At 36.9% G+C, this 19,298-nt stretch overlaps 7 protein-coding genes and 1 non-coding gene across 11 annotated transcripts in view; 1 reads left to right on the forward strand and 7 right to left on the reverse strand.

The window, feature by feature from the left end:
- LOC104782932 (thiocyanate methyltransferase 1-like) overlaps nucleotides 1-806 on the reverse strand; it is a 2,696-nt gene extending 1,890 nt beyond the window's left edge. The window contains exons 1-2 of one of the 2 annotated variants that reach the window (XM_010507993.2): nucleotides 522-806; nucleotides 65-195 (exon numbers count right to left, since the gene is read on the reverse strand). In XM_010507993.2, the coding sequence (XP_010506295.1) occupies nucleotides 65-195; nucleotides 522-615 (225 nt within the window). In that variant the 5' untranslated portion in view covers nucleotides 616-806. Of the gene's footprint in view, nucleotides 1-51; nucleotides 196-521 lie in introns of those variants that run through there. The other variant, XM_019244342.1, reaches the window with a different exon arrangement.
- LOC104784397 (probable thiol methyltransferase 1) lies at nucleotides 2,553-4,286 on the reverse strand. Its single transcript, XM_010509426.1, has 8 exons — nucleotides 4,187-4,286; nucleotides 3,842-3,972; nucleotides 3,460-3,546; nucleotides 3,253-3,353; nucleotides 3,072-3,171; nucleotides 2,921-2,967; nucleotides 2,756-2,834; nucleotides 2,553-2,594 (listed from the first exon to the last, which is right to left on the reverse strand). Exons 1-8 carry the CDS (start codon nucleotides 4,284-4,286, stop codon nucleotides 2,553-2,555), a joined length of 687 nt encoding a protein of 228 aa, XP_010507728.1.
- TRNAK-CUU lies at nucleotides 6,116-6,188 on the forward strand. Its single transcript has one exon. It is a non-coding gene; the product is annotated as a tRNA-Lys (tRNA).
- Nucleotides 6,472-8,352, reverse strand: LOC104782933 (probable thiol methyltransferase 2). Its single transcript, XM_010507994.1, has 8 exons — nucleotides 8,069-8,352; nucleotides 7,837-7,967; nucleotides 7,501-7,587; nucleotides 7,261-7,361; nucleotides 7,062-7,161; nucleotides 6,936-6,982; nucleotides 6,778-6,856; nucleotides 6,472-6,666 (listed from the first exon to the last, which is right to left on the reverse strand). The coding sequence occupies exons 1-8, from the start codon at nucleotides 8,148-8,150 to the stop codon at nucleotides 6,610-6,612; spliced, it is 684 nt and encodes a 227-aa protein (XP_010506296.1). The 5' UTR covers nucleotides 8,151-8,352; the 3' UTR covers nucleotides 6,472-6,609.
- Nucleotides 8,438-10,832, reverse strand: LOC104782934. Its single transcript, XM_010507995.2, has 6 exons — nucleotides 10,429-10,832; nucleotides 9,537-9,731; nucleotides 9,266-9,382; nucleotides 9,021-9,170; nucleotides 8,864-8,922; nucleotides 8,438-8,774 (listed from the first exon to the last, which is right to left on the reverse strand). Exons 1-6 carry the CDS (start codon nucleotides 10,612-10,614, stop codon nucleotides 8,639-8,641), a joined length of 843 nt encoding a protein of 280 aa, XP_010506297.1. The 5' UTR covers nucleotides 10,615-10,832; the 3' UTR covers nucleotides 8,438-8,638.
- Nucleotides 11,087-13,561, reverse strand: LOC104782936 (outer envelope pore protein 37, chloroplastic). The gene is made up of 6 exons (XM_010507996.2): nucleotides 13,033-13,561; nucleotides 12,512-12,598; nucleotides 12,171-12,350; nucleotides 11,923-12,017; nucleotides 11,706-11,826; nucleotides 11,087-11,397 (listed from the first exon to the last, which is right to left on the reverse strand). The coding sequence occupies exons 1-6, from the start codon at nucleotides 13,441-13,443 to the stop codon at nucleotides 11,266-11,268; spliced, it is 1,026 nt and encodes a 341-aa protein (XP_010506298.1). The 5' UTR covers nucleotides 13,444-13,561; the 3' UTR covers nucleotides 11,087-11,265.
- Nucleotides 14,438-17,435, reverse strand: LOC104782938 (la-related protein 6B). The gene is made up of 10 exons (XM_010507998.1): nucleotides 16,647-17,435; nucleotides 16,475-16,556; nucleotides 16,281-16,375; nucleotides 16,114-16,185; nucleotides 15,937-16,016; nucleotides 15,737-15,836; nucleotides 15,592-15,639; nucleotides 15,433-15,501; nucleotides 15,079-15,243; nucleotides 14,438-15,002 (listed from the first exon to the last, which is right to left on the reverse strand). Exons 1-10 carry the CDS (start codon nucleotides 17,235-17,237, stop codon nucleotides 14,700-14,702), a joined length of 1,605 nt encoding a protein of 534 aa, XP_010506300.1. The 5' UTR covers nucleotides 17,238-17,435; the 3' UTR covers nucleotides 14,438-14,699.
- Nucleotides 17,517-19,298, reverse strand: part of LOC104782937 (inositol 1,3,4-trisphosphate 5/6-kinase 4) — a 5,541-nt gene continuing 3,759 nt past the window's right edge. Inside the window, exons 6-12 of one of the 3 annotated variants that reach the window (XM_019245071.1) lie at nucleotides 19,074-19,279; nucleotides 18,804-18,954; nucleotides 18,541-18,654; nucleotides 18,378-18,440; nucleotides 18,135-18,280; nucleotides 17,917-18,046; nucleotides 17,517-17,821 (exon numbers count right to left, since the gene is read on the reverse strand). In XM_019245071.1, the coding sequence (XP_019100616.1) occupies nucleotides 17,678-17,821; nucleotides 17,917-18,046; nucleotides 18,135-18,280; nucleotides 18,378-18,440; nucleotides 18,541-18,654; nucleotides 18,804-18,954; nucleotides 19,074-19,279 (954 nt within the window). In that variant the 3' untranslated portion in view covers nucleotides 17,517-17,677. Of the gene's footprint in view, nucleotides 17,822-17,916; nucleotides 18,047-18,134; nucleotides 18,281-18,377; nucleotides 18,441-18,540; nucleotides 18,655-18,803; nucleotides 18,955-19,073; nucleotides 19,280-19,298 lie in introns of those variants that run through there. The other 2 variants (XM_019245072.1, XM_019245073.1) reach the window with 2 other exon arrangements.

Consider the following 19,298-nt stretch of genomic DNA (forward strand, 5'->3'; position numbering starts at 1 on the left):
AAAATTGCGAACCATATAAATCAAAATGGAAAGAGAGAGAGAGAGAGGTACGAAGAAGACTGACTCCACCACAGCCGGGGACAAGAGCACGGCCAAGAGGGAGTGAGGAAGTGTCGACGAGATGTACAACGAGAGGTGTGGCTCTTCCTTGGTCCCATGGTGTTATCTCTTCTTCCCAGCATTTCTCCCATCCACCTAATTTTATTTTTGATTAGTTGCATTATATATGTGCTCTTATTTAATTGTTTTTTTTTTCTTTCTGCCTTCCGAAATTTAAAATTTCCATAACTTTCTGGTCTACAGATAATAAAAATGACACAAGTGATATAAGTTAATCATCATTTACCAATTGATTTCTGAGTAGAAAATTCGTTAAACTTAACAATATACTGCACATGAACTTTCTATGTTCAGAAAGCATTTGATTTTAGTTAGTGTGGCTCATTTATATATATGGACCAGAGAACCTAAATCTCCGCTAATTGTAAGAAAAAAGATATCAATGGAAGAATATGAATCACCTTCTTCAACAGTTTTAGGCAGGAACGTAGCAACTTCCTCAGGAGTAGGAATAACGTTTCCACCAATGCTCTGACCTTGACGTTCTTCAGCCATTTTAGGGGTTCTCAAGCTCGATCGTCTCTTTCTTTTTGGTCTTTTTATTTACAATTTCCCTTGTTTTTTTTATAAAGGGTCTTGATGTTGTGAAAAGCTATAAGCATGCTAAGTATATATAACAAAATTGAGTTATTATTACATTTAACAAAAGGAAAAATAAATCAGTAATTTAACAAACGTGATCTTGCATAAAGCTTTCACCCTCGAGACTTTTTGCCCATTTTGTGTGTCTTCTCATTGGAACACCTAGGGCTGTTTTAGATTTTCGTGGACGAATGTAAAGACGATCAACGGCTCATATAATTTTCGTGGAATTATTAACCACTGGTGTTTCTGAATGGACCCAAAAGTGAAAAATAAAACTAATCATTCGAAAATTTATATAAGTAATTGTTTGGACTGTAAACATCATAATGTTTTCGTCATCCATTTATCAGAAATACACATTCCATATATTATTGTAAAAAAAAAAAGATATAAAATGTCGAAAGGCAATGAATGAATCAATGATGCATTATTATTATTATCCATAGTATGAAAATCAGAAGCAAGTGTGGCCCTGGGTACCCCTCAATTATTCACCAATTCCCAATAAAATAATTAGATATTTATTGAACATTTCTGTGAATAACATTCTTTATAGCTAGCTAGCTCCAAAAATAACTCTTTCTGAGGAGGTCAAAAGGACGGACTCACGAGTGAGTGAGTGATCACCACACAAACCTTTAGTAGAAGCATTAAAACAGAGTAAGATCTACCTTCCACTCACACTGAATTAAAAGTGAAGACGTCGTGTTCTGAAATAAAACATAATAAGACGACAAACGTTTTGAAGTGTGACTGTGAAACGTCTCTTCCTTTTTTAAGGTGTGCCAATTTTAACCAACAGGGATTATTGTGGATGAGAAATTAGACATTGCGTCTCATTCAATACTTTGCGTTTATTTATTACAAATATCTTATAAGATGGTCGACGAAGCTTTAGACATATTTATTTTATCTAGACGTGTACATTTGGTTCCGACTATAGCCTATAGGAGTTTCTAAAATATATGTATTCTTTTTTCATGTATAGAACCATGAGACTGTGCTGTGATGATGATACTAACTTTTTCCATTTCCTGAATATTAATTTCAAATTTTAAACCTCTTTTAAGTCATTCTTGTTTCACAATGAAACTACTGTACAGTGATGAAGTTGATTTTTACCTTTCGTGTATTTGGAGCAAGTTTGATATCCAAAAGCTCTTCATAGCTACAAAACATTTTAAACAAGTTTGATATTTAACCAAAAGTGAGAGACGTTAATTAACACACATTAATTAAGGAGACGATGACGATTTATATACGTCAAAACTGATAATGAGGTTTCCAACGCGATCATCCAACCGCCTAACATACCATTTTTATTTATTTATTTAAAAAGCATCAATAATGTCAAACGAGTTAATAAAATCACTAGCTTCATATATATGAGAAAAATCACTCGAGATTTGTTTTTCTTTTGTTCTCAGTGAAATTGTGGTCGAACCATGAACGTGCTTTGATGCAATATTAAACGTTAAGAACAAAAAAAAGATACGCTTAGATAAATAAATAAACGAAAGGAAAGCAAACTTCGAAATGAGAGCAGATAAATAGAGGGAGAGAAATTTGAAAGCTGGCAAAGACAATTTTTCAGAAACAAAAACTCTAATGGGAAATGAGAACCTTTTCATTATATTGAAACACAATCGCTGGATAAAACACACCAAAAGAAAGAGAGGAAACATGGGACATGATAGATCTGAACCGTTCGTCGTCGCATAGAGTCACGGCCTTATAAGTCAAACATACATATTTTACATAGAGTATGTATGATACTCAATTTATTCTCAGTACACACATATATAACACTGATCTTACTAAACAGCGTAAGATCTCTCTCTCTTGAATCACCAGTTGATCTTCTTCCACCTCGCAAGCTTCTCTTTGCCCTGTTGTAATACATCCGAAGGAATGATCATTAGTTATAACGTGATTTGAAGTTTTGATTGCATGTGTATGTATACACCATTAATAAAATATCAACTTATATTTTGATGTAACATTTTACATGTATATGTCATTTCGCACAATTTGAGTGTATTATTTATACCTTGCGAGTGGGAATGGAGTCCGGGTTCTCCTCAACGGACACTGCTTTAAACCCTACCGGAACCAACACATCTTCATATCTGAACCTCGAAAAAGTAAATTAAAACACTTGTTAAAAAGGAAAAATTACGTATGTAAGACATAATTGAGGCTTAATTTTACGTACGAAGATAAAGCTACTTTGTAGGGAGCTCCACCATCGTGGTCGGTCATCTAATCAATAAAAACACGAAGTGTTTATTCATATATACTGTGATTGTATATAATATTACTGAATTATGGAACATTCACACGAAAAAAAATATCAAAATAATCACCGGATACATAAGAGTTATGAGTTCGCCGTCAGGTTTTAGCAGTTCATGCATGGATTTACCCCATGCAGGTCTCAACTCTGGTTCAATTGCGCAGAAAAACCTGTACATTATTATATTAAGTTAATTGGGTTTTTAAATGTATCGTTGTTAAAGTTAGGTTTCTCATAGTTAATAAACTCACACATAATCAAAGATGAGGTCGAACTTTTCTTCAGGACGCCAAGTGAAAACATCTTCCTTCACGAACGAAAAGTACTTTGCCTTCGGTGAGGAGCCGTAAGTCTATATATATGCATGTAATCAACGTATCAGTATCTCACGGCAAACGTTAATCATCAGGAAGTGAGGTGATTAATCAGAAAAAGTGATTAATTATGATTAACCGTACCTCATTAGCTTTCTTGAGAGCCTTTTCAGAAATGTCCAATCCAACGACGAAGCGTCCAGGGCATGCCATCGCAACTACATCGTGTCCCTACTCACATATGTAAATATCATATACAAAGTTAGTTTACAAGTATATAAGTTTTAGAATTTTACACTAGAGAGCGATACTAATTAACAGAATCTTATCATTAACTATGAGCCAAAAACTAAGGGTTTTCTCATAGAAACTACACCAAAAAAAATTTCTTCCCCATTTAACAACCCTATCATACCAATACAAACTGGATTCAGTTTTAGTCTCCAAAATCTAAAAATATTAAAATCGTATAAAACCTAATAACGGGACTCAAATAAAATCAAAGTTGAAAAAGAAGAGGACTAACTCCGCCACAGCCGGGGACAAGAGTACGGCCAAGAGGGAGAGATGAAGTGTCGAGAAGATGAACAATGAGAGGTGTGGCTCTTCCTTGATCCCATGGTGTTACCTTGTCTTCCCAACATTTATCCCATCCACCTGTATATTTTATATATTACGCTTAATTTTTTTTAACAAATTAATAATATCAAAATTATGATATTTAATTTGTTTTACGTACTAATTATTTGATAAACCAATTTTGAAGCATATGTTTTTTTATTTTTGTTAGTGAGACTCATTTATCAAATATTCTCAATGATATATTCATATGAATATGAAATGTAATATTGAAGAAAGAAGAAATAATAACCTTCAGCAACAACTTGGGGCTGGAAGGAAGCAGCTTCTTCAGGAGTAGGGATGATGTTTCCACCACTGCTGTAATCTGAACTCTGTTGTTTTTCAGCCATTTTTATTAGTTGTGGAATGCTTGAAGCACAAGATATCTATTTATAGAGAGGTTTACAAATTAATTTAATGAATTTAAATAAAAATAAGTTAAACAAGACCGAGTAAAAAGAAATTAATTTTGTATAGAGAATTAATTATTACTAATTATGCTCTCTCTCACCCACTGTACTTTCTGCCTTTCTGCCCATCTTGTGTGTTTTCAAATTGGAATATTCGCATTGAGACGACCCCAAAAATAATAATTTGCATAGTCAGTCATTCTTTAATATTAACGACGACGTCCATCACAATTTTAAACAAATCCCAAAGAAACAAGACCAGTGGGCTTTCTTGGGCCCATAATATTTTCATTCCTTTTTTGTCAAGAAATGATATAGCCTTGGAAGTTACAGAAATTACCGTATATGCCATTCCTTCTATAAAAACATTAAATCTCCCAAAACGACATTGTTTTTGGTTTTGTTTATCACATACGTCTGTTTGGAACAAAACAAGTAAACAACCACACCACTTTATGACTAATGTTATCCTATTTAGCTTAAATTTTCATAATTTTTCTTTTCTTTTGGCTCAAGCATCATCGCTAAGTTTGATGATACAAAGTGAGAATCATTTGCGTCATTATAACACTAATTATTCGATTTGCCAGTGAACATTCTGAGGTCATGACGACTTGCGTGTGATCACAAGGAGAAAGGCCACCACCACCGAGGGACCACAAATTCTAATAGAAGAAAGAAAGAAAGAAAGCTACGACCTAACTTCCCCACTCACTTTCTCACTCGATTTTTAAAATTAAAACGTGAACCAGCCTGGCCGCATCGGTCTATAAAACGGAACACGACAAAAGTTATATACTTAAAGAATGACTGCGGTTTGGAATTGTGTTACACGTATCTTTCTCCTTAGGGTATATGCCAATTGCAGTAAGGAATATAATAACGGATGAGAAACTAGACATTGCTTCTCATTTAAATATACACACATTTCATTATTACTAGATTAAACATTGACCCAGTTTCAGATGTCTTTTTTTTTTTTTCATCAAGAAGATGATACTAATAAGTTTTTGTTAGGACTATTTTCTTTTTGAACATATATAGTGCCCTCGGGATCTGACTAAAATAGTAATCTTTACTGATGTATAGAAGAGCCATGCATGACAGTGTGATGGTATTTGAGGATTTAGGAGAAGCAACTCCCACTGTTGTTCAATGTTCATCTCTGTGAAACGAGGATTGATTTACACTAATAGGAACCAAGACATCGAAGCAGATATATAATTGTAGTCGAAAATGAGGTCGAATTATTTCTCGGTTGGCTCCCAAGTGAAAAAGACTTCTTGCAAAAAGGTGAAATGTTTTGAATTAGATAATGAAGAGAACATCAACATACACCAACTGATAAAATGTAGACCACAAACCTTGGTTGATCTTTCGACTGAGGTTTTTGAAAGATCAAGTCCAACAACATGACGGTCAGGGTTTTGCCTTGATAGCCCTGGCAAAACCAATTTTTTCGGAAATAAAAATCTTACAATTAGAAAGAATCAGAGTGTGACAAAAAAAGAGAGTAGATACTAACTGTTCCACATCCAGGGATTAAAGCTCTTCCATTAGGCAATGAACTCGTTTGACAGAGATAACAACGATGGGAGTTGCTTCTCCTAAGTCCTAAATCCCACAATGTTTTTCCCTCTACCCATAACATCCAGTCATCCACCTTAGAAAAACAACACAAACATGCAAAAACATTATCGGATTTTTAAATGCATTCATATCTCATTCTAAAACCCGATGACCTATCAACAATAGTTGTTCATGTATCAGCCCGTCTAGCTCAGTTGGTAGAGCGCAAGGCTCTTAACCTTGTGGTCGTGGGTTCGAACCCCACGGTGGGCGATTGTCTTTTCCTATTTTTTAACGTTAAGGTATACCCCACGGTGGGCGATTGTCTTTTCTTATTTTTTAACGTTAAGGTATATCACTGCGTCTAGAAACAGAATGATGTTTTGCTACATGAATTGAATAAGCAGACTTGTATATTGTTGAATAACCAGACCTGCTTAATTAGACTTTTTTCTCTAACATAGAAAATATGTTTCAAAGCAATAAAATCTAAAAAGAGTTGAATTGTCAAATATTTGGTAACGAGGTTTCTAAAATCGATGCACTGGATCAGGGATAAAGCCATCAAATGTCGCCTTTGATTGATTAAAAGAAGATTTAAAAGGGAACTGTTGAATATTACACACATTGTGTTTACAAATATTATTTGCAGTGAAAGAAAAAAAAGCATATGGGCTTCTGTAATGATCACAATTTACAAAGTTGAGTGAAATGTGGAAGATTTCTTCCATCTTCCAAGCTTCTCCATTCCCTGAAAATGATTCCAAGATAGATAACATTACCTTCCAATCCTAAACTGGAAACTACAATTCACCATCGTGTTATCATAAGTGTTATTCAAAAAGTCCATGTTAATGTGTACCTTGCGTGGTCTTATAGCAAGTTCGTTATCCACAATGGAGACTGCCTCAAACCCCAACGGAATTAGAACCTTCTCGTATCTGCACATCGAGAGAATTCAGAGTGAAGATTGGTAAAAAATAATTCACTAATGTTGCCCTTAGTAAAAGAGATTCTTACTCAGACACAGATACACTGTAAGGAGGACCTCCAGGACATTCATCGATCTACACAAAGATGCATTTTTAAAGTTTTCAGCAACTAAGGAAATAAGAAACCGAGAATAGAGAATGTTATGATTCTTACAGGAAACATCAATGTTATAAGCTCTCCACCAGGTTTCAGAAGTTTCTCCATTCTCTGTGCCCATAGAGGTCTCATGCCAGGTTCAAAGGCACAAAAGAAGCTGCAAGAATGAATGGTCATAATGCAGTGATATATTATTAATCTAACTAAAGTCACATTTGTATGAACCATAAACCAAACATGCAGACTATATACATACGTATAATCGAAAATGAGATCGAATTTTTCAGCTGGCTCCCAAGTGAAGAAGTCTTCACTCAAGAAGGAGAAGTATTTCGCATTAGGCAGTGAGGAGAACATCTGAAATTAGAGAATAAAACAAAAGCAAACGTGTTAAGAAAACCTAGGAAGTTCTTAACAGGCATTAGAGAGCAAGACTCCAACTCAATATGAGAACACTATGAGAATACTGATGATCATGACCATATACTATGCACACCTTTAATGATCGCTCAACCGCAGTTTTAGATATATCCAGTCCAACAACATAACGATCAGGGGAGGCCATTGCCACAACATCATAACCCTACAAAACCATAACAAAGTATTACATTAGGTTATGATTAAAGAAGCTGCCTGAGTGATAAATAAGAAAAATCAGCAAGTAATGCAAGAACCGACCACACGAGGCAGGACAGAACATATTCAACAGTACCACTCAAACTCTCAAATGGCCACAGTTCACACTAACAGGAAGCAAAATTCAAAGAAAGGAAGTGGCTTTAAGCAGTAATATCAAGCAAAGAAGCTGAAGCAAGAGTATTGAAGAACATACGGTTCCACAACCAGGAACTAGAGCTCTGCCATTAGGCAATGAACCAGTCTGGACGAGATTCGCAATAACCGGAGTTGGTTTCCCCAAGTCCCATGGAGTCGCTCCTGCTTCCCAACTCTTCTCCCACCCACCTTTTAATTACAATACAAATCCGATCGATCAATTCAAGACTAAACACAAAAAAAATAAGAAATTGAGCTGAGAAAATAAATCTTAAAAGGTTTGTGTTTACCAGAAGAATCCTCGCTCATAAGCCGTTGGAATATTTCAAAGGACCCTTGGACTGCCATAGCTTTACCAGCGGCTTTTTCCATCGGAATCAACGAACCCAAAACGATTCCGCAACGACTCCCACTCTTTAAGACGAAAGGATGATTAAGGTTTTTTTAATTCTGTAACATGCGACTTATTTAATACTAAATCATCCTTCTAGACTCCCACTCTTTAAGACAAAAGGATGATTAAGGTTTTTTTAATTCTGTAACATGCGACTTATTTAATACCAAATCATCCTTCTAATTGTTTTTTTTTATTACCATCTACCCCTTTGCTTTGTAATGGAAGATTCTTTAAGTAAAATATTAAAAAAAAAAAACCCCAATAATCTTCTTATACATACATAGTTGACAAGTAAGCCTATAGAATTTTCGTACAGATGGGGTGGTATCAAAATTTAGACAAAAGGAATATAATTGGTTGTTTTGTGTATGTGTTTGATCAAGATTTCATAATTTACAACGAGAGAGGCTTATCTTCTCTGTTTGGTAACGACGACGACAATGAGAGAGATAAAGAGAGTGGATCAATCGAGGTAGAAGAGAGTGACGATCTTGCGTAGGTTTTTAGCTTCTTGACATGTTTCCATAAGAAGCTTACTGTCATGAAACGCAAAGCAGATTACTTGTTGTACTTGTGATATGATATCCATATTACACAGCCTGCAATAGTTATTAAAAAAAACGATTAGTTTCTTAATTCTGGACCAAAAAGGATCAATGTAACATAGTGATGATAATGATCACCAAACCTGCTGGCTTCTAACAATGGCAAATGGTCATTGTGTGGCTTTTCCACCACGTTTTGTACCTGTAAATTGACATAGCGATAAAGAAGAGTTTCAGAGACATAAACTGAATCCAACCAACAAGATTCTGACTTTTAGCAGAAGAACCAGTTTTGCTTACTTTAGACAACAGTTCCTGGCTCTCAGGAGGTTGTTTCTTCAAACTTTGGGGTAAGATTACTGTAAGAAGCTCTGGTCTCTCTGCTCTCAGTGCACCTCTGATAACTGCAGCGTTAGTTCCAGATGCACCTGAAGTATATATATGATTTTTCTGCCAAAAAGAAGAAATTGTTGGAGTAATGTTTTAGGAACACTTTTTAATGGAAAGATTGGATAGGAATTAGGATGAAGCTCAAATGTCATTACCGTTATAACCATGGCGTAGCTAAGAATCTCAATCAGTTCTTGATGCATGAAACCCATATTTCTTGTCCCAAAGAAGCCAATTGATCTAGGCCCTTGCTGCTGTATCGCCAATAGCTCCTGTCCATATTAAACATACATGGTCACAGTTAGCTAAAAGATTAATATTCCAAAACCTGCCAGTAAACATATGAGTTACATCATAAAGCTAAAAAAGATTGATGCAAGAGTTTAATGTCCTTCAGGTAGGTTAAAACAGAGAAACTAGTCTTACTTGAATGTAATCAACATCAGCGGTGGGTTTTAGCTCTGAAACTGCAACTGAACCAGATCCTTCAACGATAGCCTGCGCCTGAGTTGGAATCCTCAGCCCGGACTCTTCATCCGATTCAAGCACACATTTGATGTGGTCATCTTCATTACTCCTAATATCTGTGTTGTCTTGAGCTCTCGTGTGTTCAGGTAAGCACTATACACAGCATATAAACAACAGAATCACTGAGTAGTGAAAAGCCAAAAAAACCAAGACTTTTGGCAAGAGAGACAAACACAAAACTCTGAAGTTTAAATCTCAAAGCTTCTTGTATATTCGATGTCTTTTTACAAATCAAAGGTGATGTTCCAACAAGTAGAGCGACATGTTTCCAAGACCAAGAAAAACTGAAGACAAGTTTTCTTATATTTTCGATATACGCATTGCTTCATCTGCAATAATTCTCTTAAGAATATGCATATATCTAAGTAAAGCACAATGGTAGAGATACATACAATGTAGTCTTAAGAACAACAACGCTAAGGTATACAACACACACATACAATATCATCAATGAAGTCTTTAAATAGAGTGGAATCTTGAATAAGTCAGCAATGGCTATTAAAACTGGAATCTCCCTCCTAATTAATACCATTGAAGACGAAAGCGATACAGAGTAAATAACACATTGAATAGTTTCAGGTATGAATCTATTAATAAGAGGGTCAAAAGATACAATCTTTAAACAAAAGATCGATCATTCTTAACACAAAAACAACAGATTCTACAACTTTTCCAAAGAAATCTGATCATCAAGAAGCACATAGACTCAAATGAGAATTAGAAAACAAAAACCAGAGAGAGAGAGAGAGAGAGAGAGAGAGAGAGAGAGAAAGAGAGAATGGGAAAATACCATGGGAACAGAGGATCTGAATCTGCGTATCCGCGGAGGGAAAAGCTGCGACTGGGAAGAACAAGAGGATCGGCGATTGAAGTAAGGATTTTGCGATCTGAGCGGCGAAGGAGCATGAGAAGAATCTGAAGGAGGAGGAGGAGTTGTAAGAGGCAGAAGTAGCCTCAGAGGTATACACGAACTCATCTCTCTCTCTCTCTCACTCTCCTACACTAACCTTCTCGATTCCGATATATTCTCTTCTCTCCACAGATATATCTGAGAGACAAATAAGGAACTCCTTCCTTCAATGCTTCAATTTGTCGGGACTCTTTTTTCCCGTCGGATGTGTGTATTTTGGTCGGGTTGTAGAAGAAGAAGAAGACGAAGAAGAAGAAGAAGAAGAAGATAAAACACACACAGACACAGACAAAAAAGTTCATTACAAAAGAAAACAAAAAAAAAAACACAATAACGGAGGAAATAAGCCAACATTATTATTTATTTTTATATTTTGAAGAATATTCCTTTCCAGAATTTAAAATTAGTGGCTACTACACTTGACTTTTTGTTTTTCATGATTGGGTTAAAAAGGTAAAAAAGACAAAAAAAAAAAAAGCAATGTAACTTTTATTATATGTTGGAAACTTTTTTTTTAGGATATCTCTTTTTTCGCGTGTGAAAGAAAGTATTGTAATCATTTAAATGATGCTAAAGAAAGAAACAAATACAATTTTGCAGTTATTCTCTAATCTTTTTTGTATCTTCATTGTTCAACTTTTATGGGTTTTACAGAGAGAGAGGGAGAGATATGAGAGAAAGTTGGAAAATGAGAAATTGATTTATTCAAAGATCTCATCAGATGTCCCATCTTTTCTTGACTCGGAACATCAACACTGACGATTTGATGTCATCTTGTGGTACTTGAAGCATGAACTGCACTTTCATCTTCATTGGTGTTGTTTTCACCTTTCCAGCTTCATCCCCCACCTGCCCACCATTTCATTCATTCACACTCAGTTCTTTTTTACTTATCTCATAAGAAGCACCTAGCTAGGCTAATACTAGACTCAACCCAAACACACGAGACTCATGATTACAACTCACTCATAAGCTAGCTCAAGTGTGATGGATGATGTCCTTATATCAGATGGTAGTGACATTAGGTACTTAATTGTATGCCATGATGCATCATCATAATCGTATGACTCGATCGGATTGAGGCTTTTAAGTGAGTAGAACCAAGACTACGCTATTAAGAGAAGAGAGAAATGAGAAGTAAAGTTTGATGATTTTACCCAGAGAGATGCCCAGCCAAGGCGTACATCAGAATCATATCCCGCTTTGAATTTGTAGTCTTTACCATATGTGCGTTTGTACACCGCACTCCACATGTTTGAATCAAAGTTGTACCAATAGCTGCATTCGATATATCATACACATAAAACATTTATACGGTAGTAAGTGGGATGGTTCTATTACAAGAGAGAGAGAGCAAAGAGGAGACACACTAACCTCAACTTATCTGAAGGGGTAAACCGACGTTTAAATGCAAACGATGCAGCGTTGGAAGGAAGAGAAATGCTCGGAATGAAGGACAATGCATCATCCTATATGAAATAAAAAAAAAGTAAAAGTCCTAATGTCAGATCCAACAAAAGATGAGGAAGAAAGGATATATACTCTTGCATGTGCAATCTTCTAAAAGGTATTGAAATAGTAACACAAGAATGCAAAGAAGCAATTTCGTAAAAGTCAAGAACCTTATAAGCATATCTCAGCCTCAACTCTTCATCTGTGTATAGAGCGGTACAAATACCATTCATGGCTTGACGTTTGAGAATACCGTTAACAGATAAAACTCTTTTCTGCTTCTCTTCCTCCTCATCTTCTTTTTCTTGTAACGAAATTTCTCCAAGGGGGAATTTAAGAGTCGCTCTTGGCTGCATAAAGAGGAAACCATTCGAAAATTTGAAGTTAGTGTTTAAAGGCAACATATTGCAAAGTACTCCCAGCCAAGCAAGACAATAATTTACCAGGTAACTGATGACAAAAACTATCGCAAATGCAAAACCAAATAGACAATGTAAGCGATGACACTCACATAACCAATAGGAACAGGCGATGAAAGCTCCAGAGAATAGCCTGGTTCTGTCAGATTTGCTTCCATAGCAACCTCTCCTTGTTGTGCCTGCAACAACATACAGTTAAGCCATACATCAGAGACGCAGCACTAAATAGTCATGGATTGAACATAAGGCTACATACATATCCAACTGCTACTAATAGTAGTTGCACAGCTCTCAAATGCCACACTCAAAACTAGCAGATTCTAAATGCACAACAGGGACGCAAACCAAAACCAATGGTACCATAAATCCTTATCAAAACCGTTACACAATGACGCACACAAATTGTTCTGTTCTGTCCCATAAATGACAAATTGCCAAATATATATACATCCCCAATTTGACAATTAAGTTCAAACAAAGATTAATCCTTTTTGTCTTATCTGTGCCCAAATTCGACAAAATAGATGAAGCAGAAGAAGAAAAAAAAATCAATCCTTTTTGTAACAAACGGTGATAATGGGCAAGAAGAAGCAGGAAGAAGAAGAAGAAGTGCCTTGACATTATGAAGAGCTCGGAGCTGAAGGCGAGGGTGAACATCGAGATTACTCTTGATGAAGGTGTTCTTCTCCTCGATATCATAGAGAACAGAGACATGTTTGGAAGTAAAGGAGACCTGAGGCTGTGAAATCTCGCGCTGGGAATTGTTCTGAAACGAGAGTTTGAGCTTGGCGAGGTTGTCGAAGAGCTTACAAGAGACTTTGTTTAAGAAAAGGAGACTATCGCTGTCGAATTCAGATGTAACACGGAGCTTTGGTCTGTTGGCAGTCTTGAGAAAGGACAAGGCAGAGCAAGGCGGTGGAGACGGTGGCGATAATTCCGAGGTTCCTGATTGAGGGGTTGGTGAAAGAGAAGAGGGCTGAGGAGGAGTGGTGAGGGTAGGGTTTTGAGAAGATGGATCCGCCATTGAAATTGGATTTGGTGAGAGAATCTATCCCAAATTCGCGAACATGAGATTCGAGTTTGTTGTTGTACTTTGAGAGAACGGACGGTTCTTGTTTTTCTTACTTATCGATGCAGTCTCTATCACTTCACTTGTCTATTTTTTTTTTTTTTTTTTTTTTTTTTTAAATTTTAATATTTTATTATGTNTATTTTGGCCACTATGAATTATGAAAGCATTTTTCTTAAACGTTAATTAGGTAGATAGATAGTGAGTGCTTTTCTCCGTTTAATTAGTTACCGGTTCACACGTTTTTTTTAAGTTTACGAATGTGAAACTAAATTGGGTCGGGGTATAGTGTTTTAATTCTTTTAATCTTCTATTATGCTATTTATAGTTAGTTATTTGGAAGGTCTTTTTTGGTCAGCTAAGATTTAGTGACACAAGATAAAAAGATGTCATTGATTCATCATCTAATCCTAATAGTTCTTTTTTACTTTTGCATGACGTGTTATTGAAGTGGATAATTAGTGAATATAATCTTCATAAAGTTAGAATCAAAATGAGATTATGAACTGCATTTAGAGCTCCAAATCCAAATCATACATTTATAAAGTCAGTACAAATAGTTTATTTGGCCAGCAATTAAGTTAATTGCCCGATGTTTAGCAAGAAACAGTGGCTTTTCTCATGTAGAGATGTTGCGGGGATGCATCATTCTCTTTGGTTCTGCTTTCTCATGTAGAGGAGATGGTATCATCCCCACTGGAGGTGGACGAGCAAACAGAGATCATAGATGATCCCCTTTGACGCGGCTGAAGCATTTCAGGTCGAGGAGTAGACTAGAAGATACCGAAAATACTCTTCAATAACCACAAAATCACGCCTATTTATAGTGAGACAGACGCATGACGTAAAACTAGAACTTTCAACGTTCATCTTTTGTTAGCTACAATTAGTGACACAAGATAATAAAATGTCATTTATTTCATTATAAAAGCTTTTAGAGAAGAAGAAAAAAAAACTGAAATTGCTGTTTCATCATTACACGTACAGTACACTATACGAGGAAAATGTTGTTTGCTTTCTTTTTTTGTTCTAATTAAAAAGTATTTAGAAGTAGTAAGTAAGACAAATATAAAGTCTGCAAAACTAACCATTCCCCATGGGAAAGGAAAGGATAAATCTCTCTCTCTTTCTCTCTTGCTCTCTCTCTATTTATCTCCCTTTTGAAACCCTTTCACAATTCCACATCAGCTCCTTTTCAAAACACCTCTGTATCACTCTGCCTGAACCATGACCGGCTTTCCCCGTCCCATTGAGAACCCTCTCGTCCCATCAGGCATTCGTGGTCCAGGTGGTTGCTGCTTCCCCATCCCTGGTTGTTCCATGTTGTTCATTGGATTGTTTGAAGGTGGTGTTCCCACTTGATGATGATGATGCTGATGATGATGATTCCCTCCTCGCCCATTGTGGTTGTTGTTCTGGTTCTGGTGTGGTTGACCTCGTCCTCGTCCCTTTCCTCTACCTCTGTTACGCCCTTTTCTTTGCCCAACCGCTTTCTCATTCCCTTGATCCTCTCCCTGTTATGTGGCAAAGTTATACGAATCATCCATGGATAACAAAGTAGAGAACCAAGAACGTATTTGGTCTACTTACTATTATTGGCTGCTCTTGCACATGTGTATCCCATTCCCCAGAACACTCTTCAGATTGTTTCTCAATCGGCTGCTGCTCCGATGTTGTAGCATCATCTTCCTCATGTTCTACTTCTGCATCATGTCCTTTTCTTCCTCGTCCTTGCCCTTGTTTTGGTTCCTTTGTCTGTGTATAATAGAATAATAACATATAAGCCAAATAGAACCGACATCAACTTCCACAGATCTTAACCCAGACCGATGACATTTTAATTCAAAGAATGTTCCGAACTACTAAGAGATCTGGACTCTGTTTATTAGAGTGAGAAAGGACGGGCAAAGGCACAGTGTGTTTGTCAAACTTAAAGTCACATACCTGATGCTTTAGCATCAAACGGACTCTAAGACCACTTCTCCAATTCCCCGCTTCATTTAAGTCAGCAACCTGTACAGTAACATGCCTTTAGTTTACCCACATTAGCACATGAGGGTATTAACATATATAGTCTAGAAATCTAAGTAGGTGAGGCTTTACTGCTTTCTCGGCTAGCTCAACCATCTCATACTCAACAAAAGCATGGACCTACAAGAAACATGTAAAAGAGACATCAATTTTGTATCCAGTTAATCCAAAACTATGAGGCAAACACAAAGCCGCATGGGTGGTCCATCTAGTTTACCTTGTTACTGAACAGCGTGCCATCGCTTTTGGCTGATCTTGCTGCGGGTGGAGCACCGCTTCCATTGTTTTGTGGCTGGCAGGTACGGATGTTCTTTACACTGAAGACAAACACTCATACTTTTTAGAAAACCTCAACTGTATAAAAAAAGAAGACGTAGATTTTAGGTTTTATAACATCATCATGAAACAGTTGTGTACCTTCCAACAGTTGAAAAAATCTTCATCAGATTTTGGTAGCAATGATCCTCAGGTAGATTCTCAGCAATAATAATGCGAGACTGGATATGATAATTTATTAGAAAATCAAATACACAATCCTTCACTCATAACTTTAAACTTCCAGAAATATAGGAACAGCAGGAATGAGTTAAGTACCTGGAGCTCTTCTATAGCAGACTCAGTAATCGGATTTATGCGTCTCACTTTCTTTCCATCTTCACTAACAACCTATTAGATGACTCAAAAAAGTTAGAACATCAAAATCACGTATAAAAGTTATTAACCAACCAAAAAGACACACACACTAACATAAAAGAACTCACAAGCTTTGCTGAGTTCTGTAGCACTGCGGCAAGCTGAGAATTACTGTTAATGACAGCTTTAATCTTCTTGAACGATGCAACAACATGAATCGGCACTGTAATCACATGAACCCACGAAGTTTATTACTTTTATGTAAAACAAGTAAAACAAAGATGCATATGATGATGATTTAGCAACAGACACTCTTACTTACCATATCCTTCAGGATCCTTGCAAATGAATCTCATCAGATGATCTGTGGTCGCCAAGTTCAAGTCGCTGAAATAGTATTCAACCTGATTTTTGAGCAGTCAAGATAACCAAATTTAAGATCACAAGTCTAAATATAACTAAAATTTCGAAAATTAAAGAGATCGAAGCTAAACCTGATTCACTATCTTCTGGATAGTATCTTCAGGCAAACCAGTTTTCGAATCGATAGAAGAAACAGAAGCTCCAGTTTCAGTAGCTTGATCGGTCTTAGATTCTCTCTTACTATGATCTCTCCGATCGTTCTTCTTCGGAACCAAATCCGGTTCCTGCTCACCACCGACAGCACCACCACGCTGCTGCTGATAATCTTGATGATTCCTCACCGGAACATACTGCTGCTTCTGATGACGATTGTGATGATGATGAAAGCGATGATGATGGTTTTGAACAGGAACCAAGTGAGGCTGGATTGGAACAGGACCAAGTACCGGAGCATTGAAAGGAGGCTGGTGGTGATACATATGATGAAGCATACCGTGCGGCGGAGGAGGCGGGATAATCATCCTCGGAGGTTGTGGCAACGGAGGAGTAGTTCGACCAGGTACGAACTCAGGAGCTCCGGCGTTGAGTCGACTTGAGGATAGAGACCTCAAGAGCGATGGATCTAAGGAAGAAGAAGCTGAAGTAGTAGAAGAAGTAGAGTGGGAGCGAGATAGATCATCAGATTGAGGAGTTGAGGAATCTAGGGTTTGTTGATCAGCCATAGCTGATGAAGATTTGAAGGTAAGATTTAACAGTTGATAGATGAAGAATCTCCCAAGTAAAGTTAGGGTTTTTTTTCAAATTTCTTGAAGTGGGAAGCTTCTTCTTACAGATTTGATAGAGAGAGAGAGCAGATCCCTCCGGAGAAGGGGAGAGACCAAAAGAGGTAAAAGTCGCTTCTTTTCGTTGTTTGGAGAGATGTTCTCGACTCTCAAAGGTCGTCTCCTTGTCTTGTATTTATAGAATTGTGGCTTTTTTCCTCTTATCGACAAAATTAAAAAAAAACAAACAAAAACTTTGTCTTAAAATTACAATCTTTCTCTATTTGAATCTCAATTATTTTGGTCTAAGAATGTCTGAACTGAAGCATAACTCTCTTCTGTTCATCATTCCTCTAAATAAACAGACAGGAAGAGTTTTCGCTTTCCCACAATGTTTGGATTCAATGCTTCTTTTGGACATGTTGGTCAAACCTGTTTCTAATGGCTTCCCAGAAAGCAGGAACTGCGATGTTATCAGGGACTTCTTTAAACGATGGTAAGTAGTTCAAGTCTACTATCACGTGATCTCCTGTTCCTTCTTGAATCTGTGGAGATGAATTAAGAGACTGTGTTAGTCTAGTCCGAAACCTGGCTATATATATATATATAAAGAGGGTCTTGTGATGAGGATGATACTTACAACCACGTCAAAGCCAAAGATTGTGAGATCAAGCTTCTTTCTTAGCCAAGTAGCTGCTTCTGTAACCAGCTCTAGATCAATCTCGTTTAACGGGGTCTGGTTTGTGGAACCAACAGGTAAAGATTTTAAGCTGTGGGAGGTAAACGGAACTTACTAAAGTTACAATCTTTTAGCAAGTGAAGGTTTTTTTGTGTCTACGGAACTGTTATGAAATTTACCTGTCAAAGAGAATTGGTTGGAGACCGTTTTCCTCGGCTGTTTTCCTCAGACTAGTAGAACTTGGGATTGATTTCTTGACCGCGTGAAAGATCTTTTCACCCAAGACGTAAAACTTGAATATTCTGGATGAATGGTCCACATACCCCTACAAACCAATGGTTGACAAGTTTTAATTATGCTTTACATCTTGATTTAGTTGTGTTCCCCTATAATTGGGGTATCCAGGTTACATTATGACTTACTTGGATAATGGCAGGCACAGGAGTGTTCAAATCCTTAAAATCCTCGACTCGGAAGACAATGGCCTGTGACAAAATGAAAATGAGGAAATCATTTGTTTTCCTGTGAAAAGAGAAACGAGAAATTCGAGATACCAAAACAAGATGGAATCTGTGAGATATTCACCATGCTATGAGCATCAGTAACACCACAGGCAACCTGAGGTTTCACAATACATGGAAGAGAGAGTCCAGCTCTTGACAAGTTTTGAGCCAGATCCGGTTCATTATAGTTGTCAATCTGCAGATAAGGGACTCTCATATTAAGTTGCTAATGTAAAAACGAAAAGTAAAACTATAATGGAGTAATCAAGAGGTCACACTTGCTGGAAAGAACTCAAGAGATGCTCTGTCATATTTGAAGCATAAAGAAATTAACGAATGAGAGACCTTGAGAAAGCAGGCGCCTCTTATCTTTCGTCCTGCTGCAGAAAAGTCCTCTAATCCAAGAAGAGTATGTTGCATCTTGAGTCGGTCCAGGACAGGATATAAATTTTGAATAGGGTCGACTACAGCACAAGCATTTTGATCTTCCATATACCTGCAAGCAAAATACCTTCTATCATTATGCAAATATGTACAGAGAGCTTTTAACTATCTGTGCGCCACTTGCTGATATAACAGAGTGCTAGATAGAAAACAAAGAGTTGAGAAGCTTACTTTTTCAGTTCCTCCATGCCGGTAGAGAATGTAACTGCAACAGATGATTTTGAGTCGGCGCAGTTCAGTTGAATGGACAAGATTTCATCAGTTGCTTTGTGGAAAATGATATCAGCGTGTTCGAGTTGAGATGAAAGAGGGAACTCAAACATGAGGGGTAGAAATATCAACCCATTTGAAGTAGGGTACATGGGTAACGCACCCCTCTAAGAAAATCAGAAAATT

This window comes from Camelina sativa, chromosome 4 (assembly GCF_000633955.1).
Source record: "Camelina sativa cultivar DH55 chromosome 4, Cs, whole genome shotgun sequence".
Taxonomy (NCBI): Eukaryota; Viridiplantae; Streptophyta; class Magnoliopsida; order Brassicales; family Brassicaceae; genus Camelina; species Camelina sativa.